Source organism: Orcinus orca, chromosome 1, assembly GCF_937001465.1.
Source record: "Orcinus orca chromosome 1, mOrcOrc1.1, whole genome shotgun sequence".
Lineage (NCBI taxonomy): Eukaryota > Metazoa > Chordata > Mammalia > Artiodactyla > Delphinidae > Orcinus > Orcinus orca.
The window spans coordinates 112,768,754-112,786,759 of record NC_064559.1 but is presented as its reverse complement, the minus strand read 5'-3'; the positions used below and the strand labels follow the sequence as shown (position 1 = coordinate 112,786,759).

Genomic DNA, 18,006 nt, shown 5'->3' with positions numbered 1-18,006 from the left:
GCTGCTCTGGAGCTCTTCTAATTAGTTTATAGCGAAAATGGCATAATAAGTGCTTGATATAATTCAGAGCTAAAAGGCACTTGCTTCCAACAGTGACTTCCTCATTTTTAAGATAAAGTCTCCCAATGTGTAATCCTAGAAGAGCCAAGGAATGGCATTCACTGTCCATGGGGACGTAAATCATGGCCGAGAATAACTTCCAGTCCAAATGAAGGTCTATTAAAATGGCCCTAGGGCTTCCCTGGTGGCGCAGTGGTTGAGAGTCCACCTGCCGATGCAGAGGACGCAGGTTCGTGCCCCGGTCCGGGAAGATCCCACATGCCGCGGAGCGGCTGGGCCCGTGAGCCATGGCCGCTGAGCCTGCGCGTCCGGAGCCTGTGCTCCGCAGCGGGAGGGGCCACAGCAGTGAGAGGCCCGCGTACCGCAAGAAAAAAAAAAAAAAAAAAAAAAGGCCCTAACATACACCTAGATATAATACAGAAATACTAGTAAGGAGCCCATTTTACTATGGAAATTAAACATAATCACAGTACCATTTAAAAATATTAAATTGTCGTTATTCATAACAATAAGGCTACATATTCAGCAGGAGCTCAAGTGCCTGATAAATTTACTGACCTAGGCAAAGAAATTCTTAGAGAACATAGAAGGAACATTTGTTTCTCAATACAAATGCCCCTTATTAAATGGTGAAAGATATTTTGACAAGATTTCCTGAATGTCTGAGAACTCATTTTAAGGCTTAATAACAGTGACGTGTCGTAGTAGTTACTCTAAGAAAGCCTTTAGCATTATGCTAGAGATATAATAGAGCTGCACAGAGTGTCTTTGCAAACGTCTTAGATTCAGCTTTGTGCATTCAGGGTATGATTTTATCCATAAGCCAAATAATCTTAATGTTAAACATTAATGTTCTAATTCCACTCCGCTTTTCTGATTTTTAAAAAAATCTAAAGGCATTAAATAAAAGGAATTAATTTTGCCCTAGAAATAAGTATGATTCATTTTAATGATCAGTCATTTCACTGTAACTGGATTTCTGACCAATCTGAGTCCTAAACTTGATTTTGAACTGCATTTATTTACAAGATTCCTGTGGGAGTAAATGCCCCTTCAACAGAACCAAAGATGATCTCATTGTGCCATTTCTAAAATAGCCAAAAACATGATGCAGCCTAAACAGCCAACAGCAAACAAGAAACATGAGCTATTCTCATAAGTATCACTGAGGTCAGTAGCCTTTAAACTGGATCATTAGGATGACATTATAAAAATTGGAAAAAGGTTTCTGGTAAGTGGAAAGAAGCAGAAAGGTTTATATGCTATGATTGCAACTGTGTAAAGAGTATCTATGCCTGTGGAGAAAGAGTGGAAGATAATATGAAAGTAGTTGCATTTGGATAGGATGATCACAGGTGGTGGTTTTTTGATATATCTTTAAAGAATTTTCTTTGATGTTATTATGTTGAATTTTTCATGATGGTGATGATGATGATGATAAATCCAACACTCCAAGATATGTTAAATAATTGAAAAACCTGGGGATTTTTTTCCCATAGTTATTCCTCATAAAATTGGCCGAGTCATAGAAGGAAGTCCAGCTGATCGCTGTGGGAAGCTGAAAGTTGGAGATCATATCTCTGCAGTGAATGGGCAGTCCATTGTTGAATTGTCCCATGATAACATTGTTCAGCTGATCAAAGATGCCGGTGTCACCGTCACACTAACAGTCATTGCTGAAGAAGGTAAGGAACCAGTAGACCTGCCTTCCCCAAACTGACCTGAGGGACCCGGAGCCTGTAGAAAGCAGTGGCTTCCTCCAGCATTGCCAGAACCACTGCAGTGATAGAACCATTCATACGCTCGGGAGTCTCATTTTTTACCTTTTCCATTTAATGAATTTAAAAGACAGGTTATTATAAAGTTGTCAGTAGCTCAAGAAAAATAATACAGCTAGTGAGTGGTGGCCATTTATTTATGTGCTGGAGGAGCAAGCACCCAGAGCAAAAGACATTGATAATACTTTTCAGATCTTATTTTCTTAAAATAATGTCTTAAGTCTCTGCTTGAGTGAGAGAAAATCCTCTAAAGAGTTCCAAGAAAGTCACTGTTGATATCAAGCCTTTCATGTCAGGCCCGTGCCATAGTGTGCCTTGCCTCGCAGGCAGGGCTTCGTTCTGGTAGCTGCTTTACAAATGGGGGAAGGGGAGTGCATCGGAATGGCCAGTAAATAGGGCATAAAACGTACTTAGTGTCTTGCCTTGCTTTAAGGCTGCCTTTGATCATTAAGAATTTCTAATTAGGAACCATTTTTGAATAGCACCGGTTCATGGTCTTTGTTTATGAATTACAAGGTAACCGTTAAATAATGCTCATCTCATTTTTCCTGATCTTGTAAAATTTATGAGAAGCCAAAAGCAACAGAATTGCGAAGGGTCAGTCTTCCATGTTAAAATTCCTTGTACCGTAATGTGTGTTCATGTCCCCCGTGCCCCCCATGATCCTCTAATCTAGTCAGTTTTCAGGTCTTTTAATTTTTGATTCTTCCTTTCTTTTCCCTTCCTCCTGTACCACTCGCATACCTTTGTATCTAAGGTTCTACATAAATCTCCCCTCTGTCCAAGATTCTGTAGGGGGATTTCTTTGTGGACACGAGTTCGTCTGGCTGCTCTCGGAGGCCCCTTCTCATTCTAAGACACTGTGACATCCCTGCCTCTGCTCTTTTCCCTTCTCTAGCCTGTTCTGCACTCTGCCCAGACTCTGTCCCAGACTCTGCTGATTCTTCCTTCTAAAGTCCTCTTCAGTGCAAGCTCCAGTGCTTCCCCGCTCTCTGCACAGAAAGTGTTTTATGATTTTGTTCCCAGCCTGCCTTTTAAATTTACCTCCCAGTTCTTTCCAAATTCTCAGATCTTTCCAAAGGTCTGTCTCTTTTTCCAGATCCTCTCTTGAACTGGTCCTCATTGGCCTCTGTGCTCATGGGCTTCCTCCCCCAGTCCCATAGCACTCCTTATCTCTGCAATTCACTGAGCACTATTACATCACTAACTCCCTATTAAAGGGTCTGCTCTTTGAATACAAAGAAAATGTTACCAATTGACTAGGATACTTGCTAGGCACTCAGTAAATATTTTTTTGAATGAAGGAATGAGTAAATGGATGAATGAGCGAATGAGCAAAGTAAGAGTCAGGAGATTTTCAGTTCTATGCCAATACCTAGCAGAGGCAATATAAGCCTAATAGAAGAAGTAAGCTTTTGACTGACAAGAGTTCACTGACACCTATTAGCTAGTTGTCTGACCTTAAACAAGCCACTTAACATTTCTAACCTTCAGTTTTTAATCTGTAGGGTGGGAATAATGATATCTATTTCAGGATCACTGTGAAAATTAAAGGTGAAAATGTACATAATCTGCATAAGTACCCTAAGGTGCTCATCTAGTGATAGCTGTCATTATCTTACCACGTCTTTGCATGGCTGCCTCCCTCACTCACTGCCTAAGGAAATAATAATATTTAAGAAGCACTTACTATGTGGCAGCTATTGTCCTAAGTACTTTACATCTGCTAAGTCATTTAATCCTCACACTAACCCTAGGTCGGCACTATTAATGGCCCATTCTATAGGCAAGGAAATGAGCCACCAAGCAGATAGAGAACTTGCCCCTGGTCATAAAACTGGTGACAGAACAAGTATTTGAATACAGGCTCTAGGCTGTAGAATCTGTGCTCCTAACTGCTGTGCCTTCCCTAACTAATCATGGTATCTAAAATAACCCTCCCCCTGCCTGACCCAGTCTTGCCTTACTCAGTTTTACTTTTTTTTAAAATTTAATTTAATTATTAATTAAAAAAATGTTTATTGAAGTATAGTTGATTTACAAAATCGTGTTAGTTTTACAGGTACAGCACAGTGATTCAGTTATGTGTGTGTGTATGTATATATATATATATATATATATATATATATATTCTTTTTTAGATTCTTTTCCCTTATAGATTATTACAAAATATTGAGTATAGTTCCCTGTGCTATACAATAGGTCCTTGTTGATTATCTATTTTACATATAGTAGTGTGTATATGTTAATCCCAACCTCCTAATTCATCCCTCCCCTATCACCCTTCCCCTTTGGTAACTCTAAGTTTGTTTTCTATGTCTGTGAGTCTCTTTCTGTTTTTCAGCTTTACTTTTCTTCATTGTACTTATCTCTACATGAGGTTATTGAACTATGAGTTTATTTGTTTATTGTCGTCTCCCCTACTAGAATGTAAAGTCATAAGATTCATGAAGTTAGAGATTTTGTCATGTTTGGTGCTAAATCCCAAGGGCCTAAAACAGTGTTAACCACATAGTAAGTGCTCAGTCAAATTTTTTGAATGAAGGCTTATTGTTACTTAATATGATTTTGGTAAGATTTCTTTATCTCAGTTTCTTTACCATGATCTCTTCGGCCTGCTTTTTAGCCTTAAATTCTGTTCCGTGACCCACAAAGAAAAGCAGGCCTCAGTGCCACAGGGTTGTGACATTTCAGGGTTGTTCTGAGAATGATGTATGTAGTGCAATTATATCACCATGCTTGGCATGCAGTAGTGATAGAAGCTGCTAGAAGTAGTGGAACTAGCAGTAGTATACATCAGTGTTTCTTAAACCATATATAGAAGCATCAGTGGTTTTTTTCCCAGTTCATCACAGACCAGCGTTTTTTGTAAAATTCAATAAAAATTAAATGAAAAATGAAAATTTTTCTGTCGAATCATTATAAAATTAAAAAATTTTTACTCTCAGTATCAGTATGCATCTTATTGCTGACTAACAGACCACACTTTGAGTAGTCTTGAGACAGAGAAAGAAGTGGTCTTTCTACTGCTGAATGATATTAGTATAATTTTTTTTTCAAAATTACCCTTTATTGTTGATGGTGTTTTCGAGAGGTTGTCCAAAATTACTCAGTTGGTTTTCTTCCATTTAAAAATTAACTTTGGAATTCCCTGGCAGTCCAGTGGTTAGAACTCCGAGCTTTCACTGCCGAGAGCTGGGGTTCAATCCCTGGTCTGGGAAATGAGATCCCACAAGCTGCGTGGCACGGCAAAAAAAATAATAATAATAACTTTGACATTCTGGCCCAAATACTTCTGGACTTGTCTTCTGGACAATCTTAAGATTTCTTATATAATGCCAATCAGTGTTTACGAAAAGTGGAAGGGTGGCGGGAAACACCCTAGCAGATCCATGCTTTAAAGTGTTATTTCATATGTAGGTGCAACCTCTTAAAATACAATCACATTTGACATGTAAAATCACATTTCAATGATTACACCTTATTTTTACTATACTCTTAAGTTTTATTAAACTGTGGGAACATTTAGAATCTCTTACTTTTCTCAGGTAAATTAGAAAGTGTCCCTTCTGTCCCATTCATGGAGTTCGTAAGACGTCCAAGCTTCTCTGAAGTCTGTCAATTGCACTAAAGAGTCAAATGAATACTTACAGCTCTACAGCTGTTTTCAGAAATCACACATTCAGAGCGATACCTCAAAGCTGCATTCCATCCCATGTGATACTGCTCCCCGCCTCTCCATAAGCCATTCACTGTAAATCAATAAAAGACAGTTACCTGGAAAAAGAAAACTTGTTTCCTTCACCCTGTTTTCCCCCTTTTGCTAGATATGATTCGGTATCTGTTCTTTCTTTGCCAAGTTCCCAAGTCAAGTGTCGTGTGTGGTATAAAACTCTCAAACACATTCAGGACTCGGGACTCCCCCTGCTGTGTGGCATTCCCACGACACTGCCACCTCTTCACCAGGGCAGCTCCTTCTCAAGTCTAGAGCATAAACTGACTCAGCCTGCTTGTTCTTGCTTATTGGAAAGAAATCTTTAAATTGTATGATTTTTAAAAATTGATTCCTAATGTTGTGTCAGGTCTTGTTCATTTCATTTTTAAGAGTGGACACAAGTTCCCAAAGGCTACCAAGGGCTATGTTAGAATGGTTCTGGTAGTGTTGCCATCATTTTCGTTTTGTTTTGCTTTCCATTAATTTATCTGTTTATTCTCACTTGTCTCCGTTTTCCACTCTCATTTCTCTCACTACTCCCACTGGGAGTTATGCCAGTGTATTTTATGTGCCTCCCTTTATTTATGTCTTTTAAAATACATGTTTTTGTGTGTGTCTGCCTTTATTTTTTGAGTTGTATAACTGGTATTGTGTTATAGATTTTATGCTGGTTTTTTTTCTCAGAACCATATGCTTTCTTTTTTTTAATGTCACTTCATTGTTACAGAATCTTATCCAGGATCTTACATGGCACTTAGTTGTTGTATCTTCTTTTTTCTTTTTAATTGAGACATAACTCATGTGCTATAAATTTCATTGTTTTAAAGTATACAAGCCAGTGGTTTTTAGTATATTCATAAGGTTGTGCAACCATCCCCACCAATTCCAGAACATTTTATCACCCCTATAAGAAACCACTACTCTACTTTCTTTCTCTCTGGATTTGCTAGATATTTCATGTAAATGGAATTATATCTGACCTTTTATGTCTGGCTTCTTTCACTTAGCAAAATGTTTTCATGTTTCGTCTGTGTTGTAGCATGTCCTTTTTATGACTAATGAATAATATCCCATTATGTGTATATACATTTTGCTTATTTAATCATTATTTGATGGACACTTGGGTTGTTTCTATTTTTTTTCTATTATGAATAATGCTGCTATGAACATTGGCATACAGTTTTTATACACATGTGTGTTTTCATTTTTCTTGGGTGTATACCTAGGTGTGGAATTGTTGAGTCATATGATGTCATGTTTAACTTTTTGAGGAACTGTCGAACTGTTTTCCACAGTAGCTGCATTGTTATATATTCCCACCAGTAATGTATGAGGCTTCCAATTTCTCCACATCGTCACCATTTATTTTCCTGTGTGTGTGTGTGTGTATGTATGTGTGTGTTTTAAGCCATTCTGGTGAGTGTGAAATACAATAGTATCTCATCGTGATTTTGATTTATATTTCCCTGGTGACTAATGATGTTGAGCGGCTTTTCGTGTGCTGTTGGTCACTTGCATATCTTCTTTGGAGAAATGTCTATTCAAATCCTTTACTCACTTTTAATCGGGTTGTCTTTTTTATTGTTGAATTATAAGGCTTCTTTATATTCTGATTTTAGATCCTTATCTGATATATGGTTTGCCAGTCTTTTCTCCCATTTTGCGGGTTGTCTTTTCACTGTTTTGATATTGTCCTCTGATGCACAAAAGTTTAATGTTGCTGTTGTCTAATTTATCTATCTTTTCTTTGGTTGCTTGTGCTTTTGGTATCGTAGCATCAAGTGCCTTCAATATTTATCTGAGTTGCTGGGTGAACACAATCGATTGCTTTTAACTACTTGACCATTTTCCATACTGTATATTTACTGCGTATTACCTGTCTCCTCCCGCATAGACAGCCACACCATCTCCAACTCCACATTATCACAAACTATCCTCTATACCTTCATATATGTACCTTATAAAACAGTGTGAGAATTTATTGGAGTGAAATTGCTTGATCAAAAGAAATTGCTTACTTTGACCAAGTACTATCAGATTGTCCTCTGTAATTGCTGCAGCCATCTACACTCCCACCAACAGAACACTGAGGATTTTTTATCTTCACATCCCCGCCAATACTCAGCATTATCCAGCTTTCAAGTTGGCTAGTGTACAGCAAGGAAAGTGTTACTTCATCGGTATATAATTTGCATTTCTCTGATTACTCATGAATTTGAGCATCTATTTGGATGCTTGTTTGGGGTTGTTTTTTTTCTTGTAAATTGCCTCTTCATATCCTTTACTCATTTTTCTTGTGGGATTGCTGTCTTTTTCTTGTTGATATTTAGAGATTCCTTGCAAATTATAGGCATTAGTCCAATTTAGTTTTAGAAAGCATAAATACCTTTTCCTGTCATCTGTATGTTAACTTTGACTATGGTGCCCTTTGTTATACAGAGAGTCTTAATTTAGATGTCACCAGATTAGTCAATTTTTATTCAGTACCTTATGGCTTGTGCTTTTGAAGTTTTATTTAAGATATCTTTCCCCACCCCATATCACAGAAATTTTCTCTTATATTATCGTCTATTGGATTTCTAATTTTGCATTTTGCATTTAGATCTTGAATCCATCTGGAGCCTACCTTTATATATAGTTTTAGGTGGGATCCAGTTTTATTTTTTATCCTTACAGTGAGCCAGTTTTTCTAGTACCATCTATTAGACAGTACTTCTTTTCCTCATTGATTTATGGAGCCATCTCTTCTGTATATTAACCTCCCCTTTAAACATGAATCTCCGTACCACAACGTTCATTGCAGCACAACTGTTTACAATAGCCAGGACATGGAAGCAACCTAAATGTCCATCAACAGATGAATGGATAAAGAAGATGTGGCACATATATACAATGGAATATTACTCAGCCATAAAAAGAAACAAAATTGAGTTATTTGTAGTGAGGTGGATGGACCTAGGGCCTGTCATACAGAGTGAAGTAAGTCAGAAAGAGAAAAACAAATACCATATGCTAACACATATATATGGAATCTAAAAAAAAAAAAAAAGACAGTTCTGAAGAATGTAGGGATAGGACAGGAATAAAGACACAGACGTAGAGAATGGACTTGAGGACACGGGGAGAGGGAAGGGTAAGCTGGGACAAAGTGAGAGAGTGGCATTGACATATATACACTACCAAATGTAAAATAGCTAGCTAGTGGGAAGAAGCCACCACATAGCACAGGGAGATCAGCTCAGTGTTTTGTGACCACCTAGAGGGATGGGATAGGGAGGGTGGGAGGGAGACACAAGAAGGAGGGGATATGGGGATAAATGTATACATATAGCTGATTCACTTTGTTATACAGCAGAAACTAACACACCATTGTAAAGCAATTATACTCCAATAAAGATGTTAAAAAAAAGAGAATCTCCAAGTTCTTTATTCTGTTCTGCTAGTTTATCTATTATTATCTATATGTACCTATTGTGTATATACATATAATTTTAATATATATAAATATAATTTTTGAGTGTGTGTATATATATATATTCACACACACACACACTTTTTTTTTTAGTCTGTAACTTGGTGGTATATTCTAATATCTGTCTGTTAAGGCACGTCTTTCTCCAAGCCCCCACCAAATCAACTAGGTATTCATGAAATTTTTCCATGTAAAATTTTAGAGCCAATTATTAAGCCACTCTAAAAAATCCAGCTGCAATTTTTATTGGGATATATTGAACATATATTAACTTCGGGAAAATTTATACCTTTAAGTATTAAGTCACCCCACCTAAGAGTATGGGCTATCTCTTCAATTATTCAGGTCATCTTTTCAATAGAATTTTAGAAAGTTCTTTCATGAGATTCTTATTCTTGGTAAAGATGATTCCCAATATATTATAATGTTTGTTGCTAAAGTTTAACTGTGGGATTTTGTGTTTATCCTCTGATAATACACTTTCTCTTAAGTAGTTACATACAGAAACTCCAGCAAAAGTTTAATTCTCATTGAGGGAAAGATATACTTAACCCATTGCTTTACAAAAATCTTCAGATAAAATTCAGAGAGGCTGCTGCGGCAGCCTAGCCAGATACCACTACTCTCCTCCCGCCACTGTTTATACCCTGGCCTGTGTTTTCAGAGTACTCTCAGTTACTTTCAGTTACAAAAAGTTCTTAAATAAGAATTAATTATGTAACTATGTTTTTAGTCCCAAGAACTTTGAAGAGAAACAACTTAATCCAAGCCATAAAATAATGATGTATTTAGTGACCCTGAAGTCCCAGCTCTCTCAATAGAAATTGCTTCCTAAACATTCATATTCCTTGTTTTTCACATCAGTCTTTGTGTTTTCATTATATTTGAGATTCAGATTTTATCAGTTTCTACATGTTCTAACCTAAAAATGTCCTCTTACCTGGAAAATTTTTGCTAAGTTAGGTAAATATTTCAGACTGTACACCTTAAGAGAAATATAGCCCCAATCATTTTGATGATTATGATAACCATAATGATCATTTTAATAGAAACATTAATATAGTGAATATGATATGCCAGGCACTGTTCTAAGCATGTTTATCTATACAGTAACCCCACGAGGTAGCTGTAATTCCCTTTTCATTGATGAGATGATTAGATTAGAAGCACAGAGAATTAAAGTAATTTGTTCAAGAACACATAGCTAGTAAATGATGGGATCTGCCTGAAACCCCATCAGTCTTGCTCCAAAGTTCATGGTCTTAATCATTAATCTATGCTCTCTCTTTGATATTTTAAAATATCCTATGTTTTAAAATTTGGGTGGGATAAAACATTAGAAAGTTTCAGCTTTTTTTTTTTTTTTTGGCTGTGTTGGGTCTTCATTGCTGCGTGCAGGCTTTCTCTAGTTATGGCGTGTGGGCTTCTCATTGCGGTGGCTTCTCGTTGCAGAACACAGGCTCTAGGCATGCGGGCTTCAGTAGTTGTGGCACGTGGGCTCAGTAGCTGTGGCGCACAGTCTTAGTTGTTCCGTGGCATGTGGGATCTTCCCGGACCAGGGATCGAACCCGTGTCCCCTGCATTGGCAGGCGGATTCTTAACCACTGTGCCACCAGGGAAGTCCGAAAGTTTCAGCTTTAAAAATAAATATGAGTCTGACAACCTCCAGAGTGTCTTTTAACTGTCATCTCCCATGAATTGGCATCTAGTTCTAGATGCAAGCAGTTACTTTGCTTAGTTATGAAATCCGCCTTCAAGGAACAACAGGAGTTCTGGAGCTGTTGAGGATGATACTGAAGCAAATGTTCCTTTTTTCACTTACATCTGTGCTCTTAGAAAATAGAATCAGTAAAATCTTTATAAACATTTGTCAATACTCAGGATGATTTTATAAGTTTCTCTTTGATACTAGAGTCAGGTGAAATAACTACTGCTACATTAAAGATGCAGGTTAAAGATACGTGTGTAATTTCCAGACTGGCCTCTGTGCTCCAGCATTCCTAAGACCTGTTTTTGTCATCTAGAGTGGTTTACCAGTTATGGGCAGTACACTCTGGAAACCCATAAATATATTACAAGGTAGTTCCCAGAGCTCAGTCCTCTAGATAATAGTATGGAGTATGTTCATTTCTGATTTTCATGTTGTGTGGACGACCAAAACAAAGGTGAAAGAGGGAAAGCATGTGCAGTAAGAATGATTCCTGGTCTCTTCAAACATAAACATCGATCAGAAGCCACAGGGAAAAAGACATTAGTTCCAGTCGCAGGCAGCTGATAGCAGTGCTGCTTGTGTAAAGTCACTACCGTCGGGAAAGTGACAACCACTTGTTACTGTCTCACTTTCACAGTTTTATGTACAAATTCTTATTTCTCTTGTTTCGCCTTTGAACAGAGCATCTTGGTCCACCATCAGGAACAAACTCCGCCAGGCAAAGCCCAGCCCTGCAGCACAGGCCCGTGGGACAGTCACAGGCCAACCACATACCTGGGGACAGGTGGGGCTGCTCTTCTCAGGTTTTGGTTTTTTCCCCTGCTCATCTCCCCACTTTTCATCACCCACCCACCCCCACTCACCTCCACACAGTTATGCAGAAGCCAGCTGGTTAGGTCAAGATGAGATGTCTACTCCCTCCGGTCCCTTTGTCCCTTCCTCCCCCTCTTCCCAGCCCCAGCCCAGGGTGCAGCGTAACAGGTGGGGATTAGAAAGAAGTGACAGTAGCACCTACTCTGCTGCTCTAGGTCCTCACGGTTTTGGTAGGGAAGCCCCAGACCCACATCAATTACCATCTTCTTAGACTACCTGAGCAGTATCTGTGCATATTTCTTTCCTCTTTCGTTGAAAATATAAGTCAAGAAACAAAAACTAAATTTCCAGAAATTCACCATTTTCACAGGCATTGGTACTGCAGGAGAGCCATTTTTCACTGTAACAAGGTCAGCTTATCTGCCCTCCGGTTCAGTGACTTGAGTGCAGTTTTCCTTGATGTAAACTGTGCTGAGACACCCTTAAAACAAAAAAACAAAAACAAAACGAAAAAACAGCATGGGGGTGTTGACAGACTTGAAGCCAGGCTGGAGTTAATGGCTAGTTTTTGCCTGGCATCTCTCTGCTTCTAGATACAGCCTGTCTTAATAGCAGTTTGTCAGAGGGAGAATGGCACAATTCAGCTTTTAAAGGAAAAGAAATTGATCCACTTTTACTTTTAGGCTGTTTTTCATATTCTCAGTTCAGAGAGTGACTTGATTTCTCTTTCCTGTAGAAGTGTCACAGAAGGTGAAATTGGAAAAGACGTCCTCACTTCCTACAGACACTCGTGGTCTGACCACAAGCACCTTGCACAGCCTGACACTGCAATGATTTCAGTCATAGGCAGTCGGCACAATCAGGTAACAGAGATTCCCCCCAGATGCGGACTGTTCTTTTCAGTTGCTGAATCACTGACACTGATGAATTTTAACTGCAAATCAGTTCAGATAAATTTGTTCCCCAAACTGATCATTCTTAAGGACCTACTCTGTGTTTGGCATTCTCTTAGTGTCCACGAGACAACGTAAAGAGTGAAAAAGAAGTTTATCCTCTATTGGAGAAATCTTAACCCTTAGTTGAGTACCTAGAAGTAGCAGTGTTTTAGTTAATCAAGGAAGGATTTGGGGTGGGTTTTTTTTTCTTTTATCAGGAAAATTAGTCAAAATCTGCTTAAAGGAAGCACTGTTCAAAATTCTGTTCTCTGATTGTTCTGTTGCATATTGACCAACTAGTAGAGAAGACATGTAATCTTCAAATTAATTTAGGCTGCATTTATAGAAATTAAGTAGCCCTTTGACCAAAACGTACATTCCTTCCTTATGATATAGAAATGCATATTGATATCATATGATAGCACTTATATGTGGAATCCCCAAAAAATGATACAAAGGAACTTATTTACAAAACAAAAATAGACCCACAGATACAGAAGACACTAAGGTTACGAAAGGGGATGGGGGATAAATCCGGAGTTTGAGATAACATATACACCCTACTATATATAAAATAGGTAATCAACAGGGACCTACTGTAGAGCACAGAACTATACTCAATATCTTGTAATAAACTATAGTGGAAAAGAATCTGAAAAAGAATATATATACATGTAACTGAATCGCTTTGTTGTGCACTTGAAACTAACACAACATCGTAAATTAACTGTACTTCAATTTTCTTTTAAAAGTGTGTATTGAGAATATAAATCATTTCTTCTGGCCATAAAAGGAGTCTTTCTTCAAACTTTAAATAAAGCAGTCCACGTAAACTTGTTTTTCTTACACTTCCCTCTCTCTAGAGCCTTGGCTGTTACCCAGTGGAGCTGGAGCGAGGCCCCCGGGGCTTTGGGTTCAGCCTCAGGGGTGGGAAGGAATACAACATGGGGCTGTTCATCCTGCGTCTGGCTGAGGACGGTCCTGCCATCAAAGACGGCAGAATTCACGTGAGTTGGCTTCTGTCTGCAACCTTTGGTTCTGGCTCCGGACTGGAAACTTCTGAAAATAGTTGATTAAAGAGAATGCAGAAACCTCCTGAATCTATGAAGCAAGCTTTTCCATCACTAAAACCTGAAAGGCAGATGCTTGTCATGAGTTCATTTCCTCTTTGCAGGGTGCTATACTGTATTGCAGTTAGGCTGTTTGCGCTGGCTTGACTTTGGTCAGTAAGAAAAAATCAATTTTACTTACGTAGTCAACATTCAAGGGCAAATGGATTAATAAATAAAATATACTTTCATCTTATTAAAATCTTGGGAAAGCCAGGATGAAACAGAATCATCGACTTCTTCCAAGAAACAATAATCCCAGGATTTTTTTTCCCTCTTAGCTACTTCTAGAGGGAGCCAGAGGTCGAAAAGCATGACTCTCCCAAACTTTATTATCATTTGCAGGACTAGAAATCACATCAGCAATGTTCCTGCTTAGGGGTTATCAGCTCTGAAACACTATAGCTTTGTACATGGCGTTGAGGTCAGATGGTTTATGGATCTGCAAAAGATATTTTCCTTCCTTCTCTAGATGTTACTTAGAGGATCCTTATATTGAAGACATTTGCTGGGCTCAGTTTTTTTTAAATAGTTAATTTACTGGTATTCAATTATATGCTAAAAATTTTATATGCTAAAAATTATAAAATCCGGACAGCCTTCCCCTTACTATTCAAGAGAACTTTGGACTTCCTCCCTGTGCTACCAGTGGGCATCAGGGAAAGCGAAATTTTTCTTTTTCTTCTTTTTATTTTTCTCTTTTGCTTTTAACTAAGTAAACTAATTAGAAAGGCAAATGACCCTGGCAGATTATTAGATGGTAAATTCTAACAATGATTAGAAAAGTCTTCTGGGCGATTGCAGTTCTGAATTATGCACATCACTACTCCACTCCCATTACTCATTTCATAAACGTTTACCGAGTGTTTGCTTTACCCAAGCATTTATACATGATACTGAATAAGCTAGGAGAAAGAGTGACCCCCAAACAAGATCCCATCCTTTCTCTAAAGGACTAGACTCATGTACAAGTTCAAAGTAGGTGAATATGAGTAGAGAAGATTTCATAGAAGAGGTGGCATTGGACAGTCAACAGGATTTCAACAGGGAGAGATTAAGAAAACATTCCAGGCTGAAGAAATGAGCAAAGGGGTAAAACGAAGGAAGTACACGTCATATATAGGGAACTGCAAGTGGTCAAGTTTACCTAGAGTCTATTTAGAAAATACATAGGAAGGTAGAAGAAAATGAGAATATGAAAGTAGGATGAATCACCAGTATGTAGGTCCAAGGCAGTGGAAAGTCACAGAAGGCTTTTGCGCCACGAGTTCCCCCTGAGAGCAATACACTGATACAATCAGTCTCTTGGTGTGTAGGATGGATGAGGGGATAGGGCTAGCTATCGTTTAGGCATCGAATCATGGTGGTGGGAGTGTAACTTGGATGGTAGTACTTTGGGTGGACGGTAAGTGATGCATGTGGGATCAACTGTTAATGAAGAAAAGACCAGTTTAGAGGACTGACAAGTATTAAATGAGTGAAGGATGAAGGAAAAAAAAGAGTAAAGGATGGCTTAGAGGCTTCACCCGGCCTGTACTATGAAAAAAAAAAAACGTGAGGGAGGCCAGTGGGAGAAAGGATTTGGCAAAGACTGATGATGTACTAAGTTGTAGTCATGTTGAAGGACCAGCTGGTTGAGCAGGTGTAAATATTTAGCAGGCAGTTAGGACAAGAGGTAAAGTCCCAGATTGTGACATTACCCAGACGGAAGTGATAACTGATGCCTTTGCTGTGGATGAATTCACTAAAGGAGATGATTTAGAGAGTTGTGGGCCAGGGGCAGGACTCTGGATAAGGCCTGTCATTAGTGGACCATAGAAAGTAGAGAAAATGGGGAGGGTGAGAACGCAGAGCAGCAGAAGCAGAGCTGGAGGGTGTTGACGGCAAGGAGAGGGGCTGATGGCCAAAGTCCATTAGTGTGCTGAAGCTGAGCTGTTTGCTCTCGCCACAGTTCACTTTCTTGTAGGGACAGTTTAATAAAGTGGGGAGAACATGGGTTTGGAAATCAGACAGGACAAGGATTGAACTCTGGTTCTGCCACCTTGTAGCTGTGCATCGTTGGGTAACTACTCTGAACCTGCACAAAACGCAGAGCTATAATACATGTAAAATACATGGCCCAAGTAAACTTCTTAAAGTTTTAGTAAGAGCAGTTTGAGGCACTGTTTATGGGGATGGCATACTTATTTCTGGTTTTCTTGGTCCTTTTTCTTCTCCACCCCCAACCTTTTAAAACAAAAATCTCTAAGTCATTTAAATTTGGAGTTTTAAAAAAATCTCATTGTATATTGTATCACAAAACTCCAGTTAAACCAAAAACTAGGATATAATTGAAATGTTGGTTTCAAATATAACCCTCAGATACACTAATCTCACCAAATAAAAGGCAAACAAAGAGGCCTTAAAGGATTCTATTTCTAAAACATGTTATTCTTTTTTTTTTTTTTTTTTTTTTTTTGCGGTATGCGGGCCTCTCACTGTTGTGACCTCTGCCATTGCGGAGCACAGGCTCCGGACGCACAGGCTCAGCGGCCATGGCTCACGGGCCCAGCCGCTCCGCGGCATGTGGGATCTTCCCGGACCGGGGCACGAACCCGTGTCGCCTGCATTGGCAGGCGGACTCTCAACCACTGCACCACCAGGGAAGCCCTAAAACATGTTATTCTTAATAATGAACAGAAACTTTAGAATTATGTGATTAAATCAGCTTTAATATAAAAAAGAAACTCTGAAATTTGAAAGCAAAAGCAAATAAGCTATTACTGCTATGCCCAGGTTTGTTCTAAAGTCTAATAAAATAAATCAGCTTTTCAGAGAATAATTTTTCTGGCTACTAAATCATCAAAATCTTGACTTGGTGTAGGGATCATGGGAGCTTTGCTGTAAATGACAACTTACTCAGGTGGCCACTGTCCCAAAAGATGAACATTTATCTCCAGCTGACACTTGTGCATGGAGCCAGCCACCTGAGCATCCATCCTGTCTGCCTTCCCCTCCTGCCTCTCTCCTCTTCTCCCGTCTTTTCTGTTAAGCTGACACTGTACTTTGTGTCCTGTACCTATTATTCCAGTATCTTCCGCACCTGAGGTAGTGCCTTGAATATTGATAGTAGATGTTCCATAGATATTTGTTGAAAGAATAGAATGCATGGTTAATATTTCTAGATAATGGGAGAATTTTTTTTAAATATTTAAGATTAACTCCCAGAACTTATTACTGGGTAGACAGGACTTGGGCTATAGGAAGGAATAAGCAAACAGTGTAATAGTATAATTCACTAAAACAAGAAAATGTTTACTTTTAAGATAGATGGAAAGGTGTTGAGAGGATCTGTACATGTAGTGAGTCTTCAGCTGGTCCTTAAATCCTGATTTAGAGAGGAAGGAAAAAGGTTCTGGGCTAAGGGAATGAGAAATCAGCTGAATGGAAAAAGTCCATATTAGGTAATAGTGTCAGACTGAAATATTTGACAAAGAACAGAATCCGATTTAGAAACTATTAAGAGTCTGTTGTCTTCCAGACCACATGTTTTCACTTGTATTAGTTTTAGTCTCACAAAAACTCTGTGAGGTAGGGGGCATTATCCCCACTTGCAGATTAAAACTGAGGCTCAGGGAGACTGAGTCACAGCCATAGAGGGACCCAGGGCCACTGTCTCTCAGCCTGGTCTGTGTGCTTTCACATCAGGCCATGATTATGTCATTTGGACTCAATTCCTTTGGGAGGCATAAAGGGTCTTAAGAGGTTGTAAGATAATGTAAGCAATGTGTTAGAAATATTGTTTAGTCATTTTAATATTTTAGTGGATGTTGTTTGAAAAACTGCAAGACTGCCTTTAAAAAGTGACTTTTTTAAAGGAACACAATTTTTCTCTATCGTTCTTCCTACTTTCCCCCTTTTGGTTCTCCTGTTCTCATTTTTTTCTTCCCCTTTCATTTCTTTCTTCTCTCCTCTCTCCTCTGTCCCCCACAATTCTATTTTTCAATAATACAAAAACCTGACCTTGAATTTTTATTCTTATCAAAAAATATATTCCCCATTTTTTGTATTTTTATCACACTTAAATTTTTTAAAGTAACAAACTTTTAGAAGAATGTTTACATTTCCCTCTCAAAGGTGTGATTTTTTTATCTTAAGCTTTGTGTAGTCCAGTTTAGACCTTTTTCCCCTTTTGAGGGCCTCTCTACCATAAATCTTAAAACCATGGCTTTCCTCTCCTTCACCCTAATTTAGTTTTTAAGTTAAACAAAAATGACACCTGGTGGCAGATCTGTTCAATTACAAGTTTTTTGCAGTTTACTTATTGTGCTGAAAGAATAAGAAATATGCAGGTTTGGACAGAGAATTTAAGCCAAAGACTATAATTGAAATGAATTATAACCTCAAGCACGTTTTTACAAGATGTACCCAAAG

The 18,006-nt window shown here is 38.5% G+C and overlaps 1 protein-coding gene across 5 annotated transcripts in view; it reads left to right on the top strand.

Annotated features, from left to right (window-relative positions):
- MAGI3 (membrane associated guanylate kinase, WW and PDZ domain containing 3) overlaps positions 1-18,006 on the top strand; it is a 277,553-nt gene that overhangs the window by 252,886 nt on the left and 6,661 nt on the right. For all 5 annotated transcript variants that reach the window (XM_004263197.4, XM_033435686.2, XM_049709931.1 and 2 more), the window contains 4 exons: positions 1,560-1,745; positions 11,418-11,520; positions 12,286-12,412; positions 13,348-13,491. In XM_004263197.4, the coding sequence (XP_004263245.1) occupies positions 1,560-1,745; positions 11,418-11,520; positions 12,286-12,412; positions 13,348-13,491 (560 nt within the window). The remainder of the gene's footprint in view (positions 1-1,559; positions 1,746-11,417; positions 11,521-12,285; positions 12,413-13,347; positions 13,492-18,006) is intronic.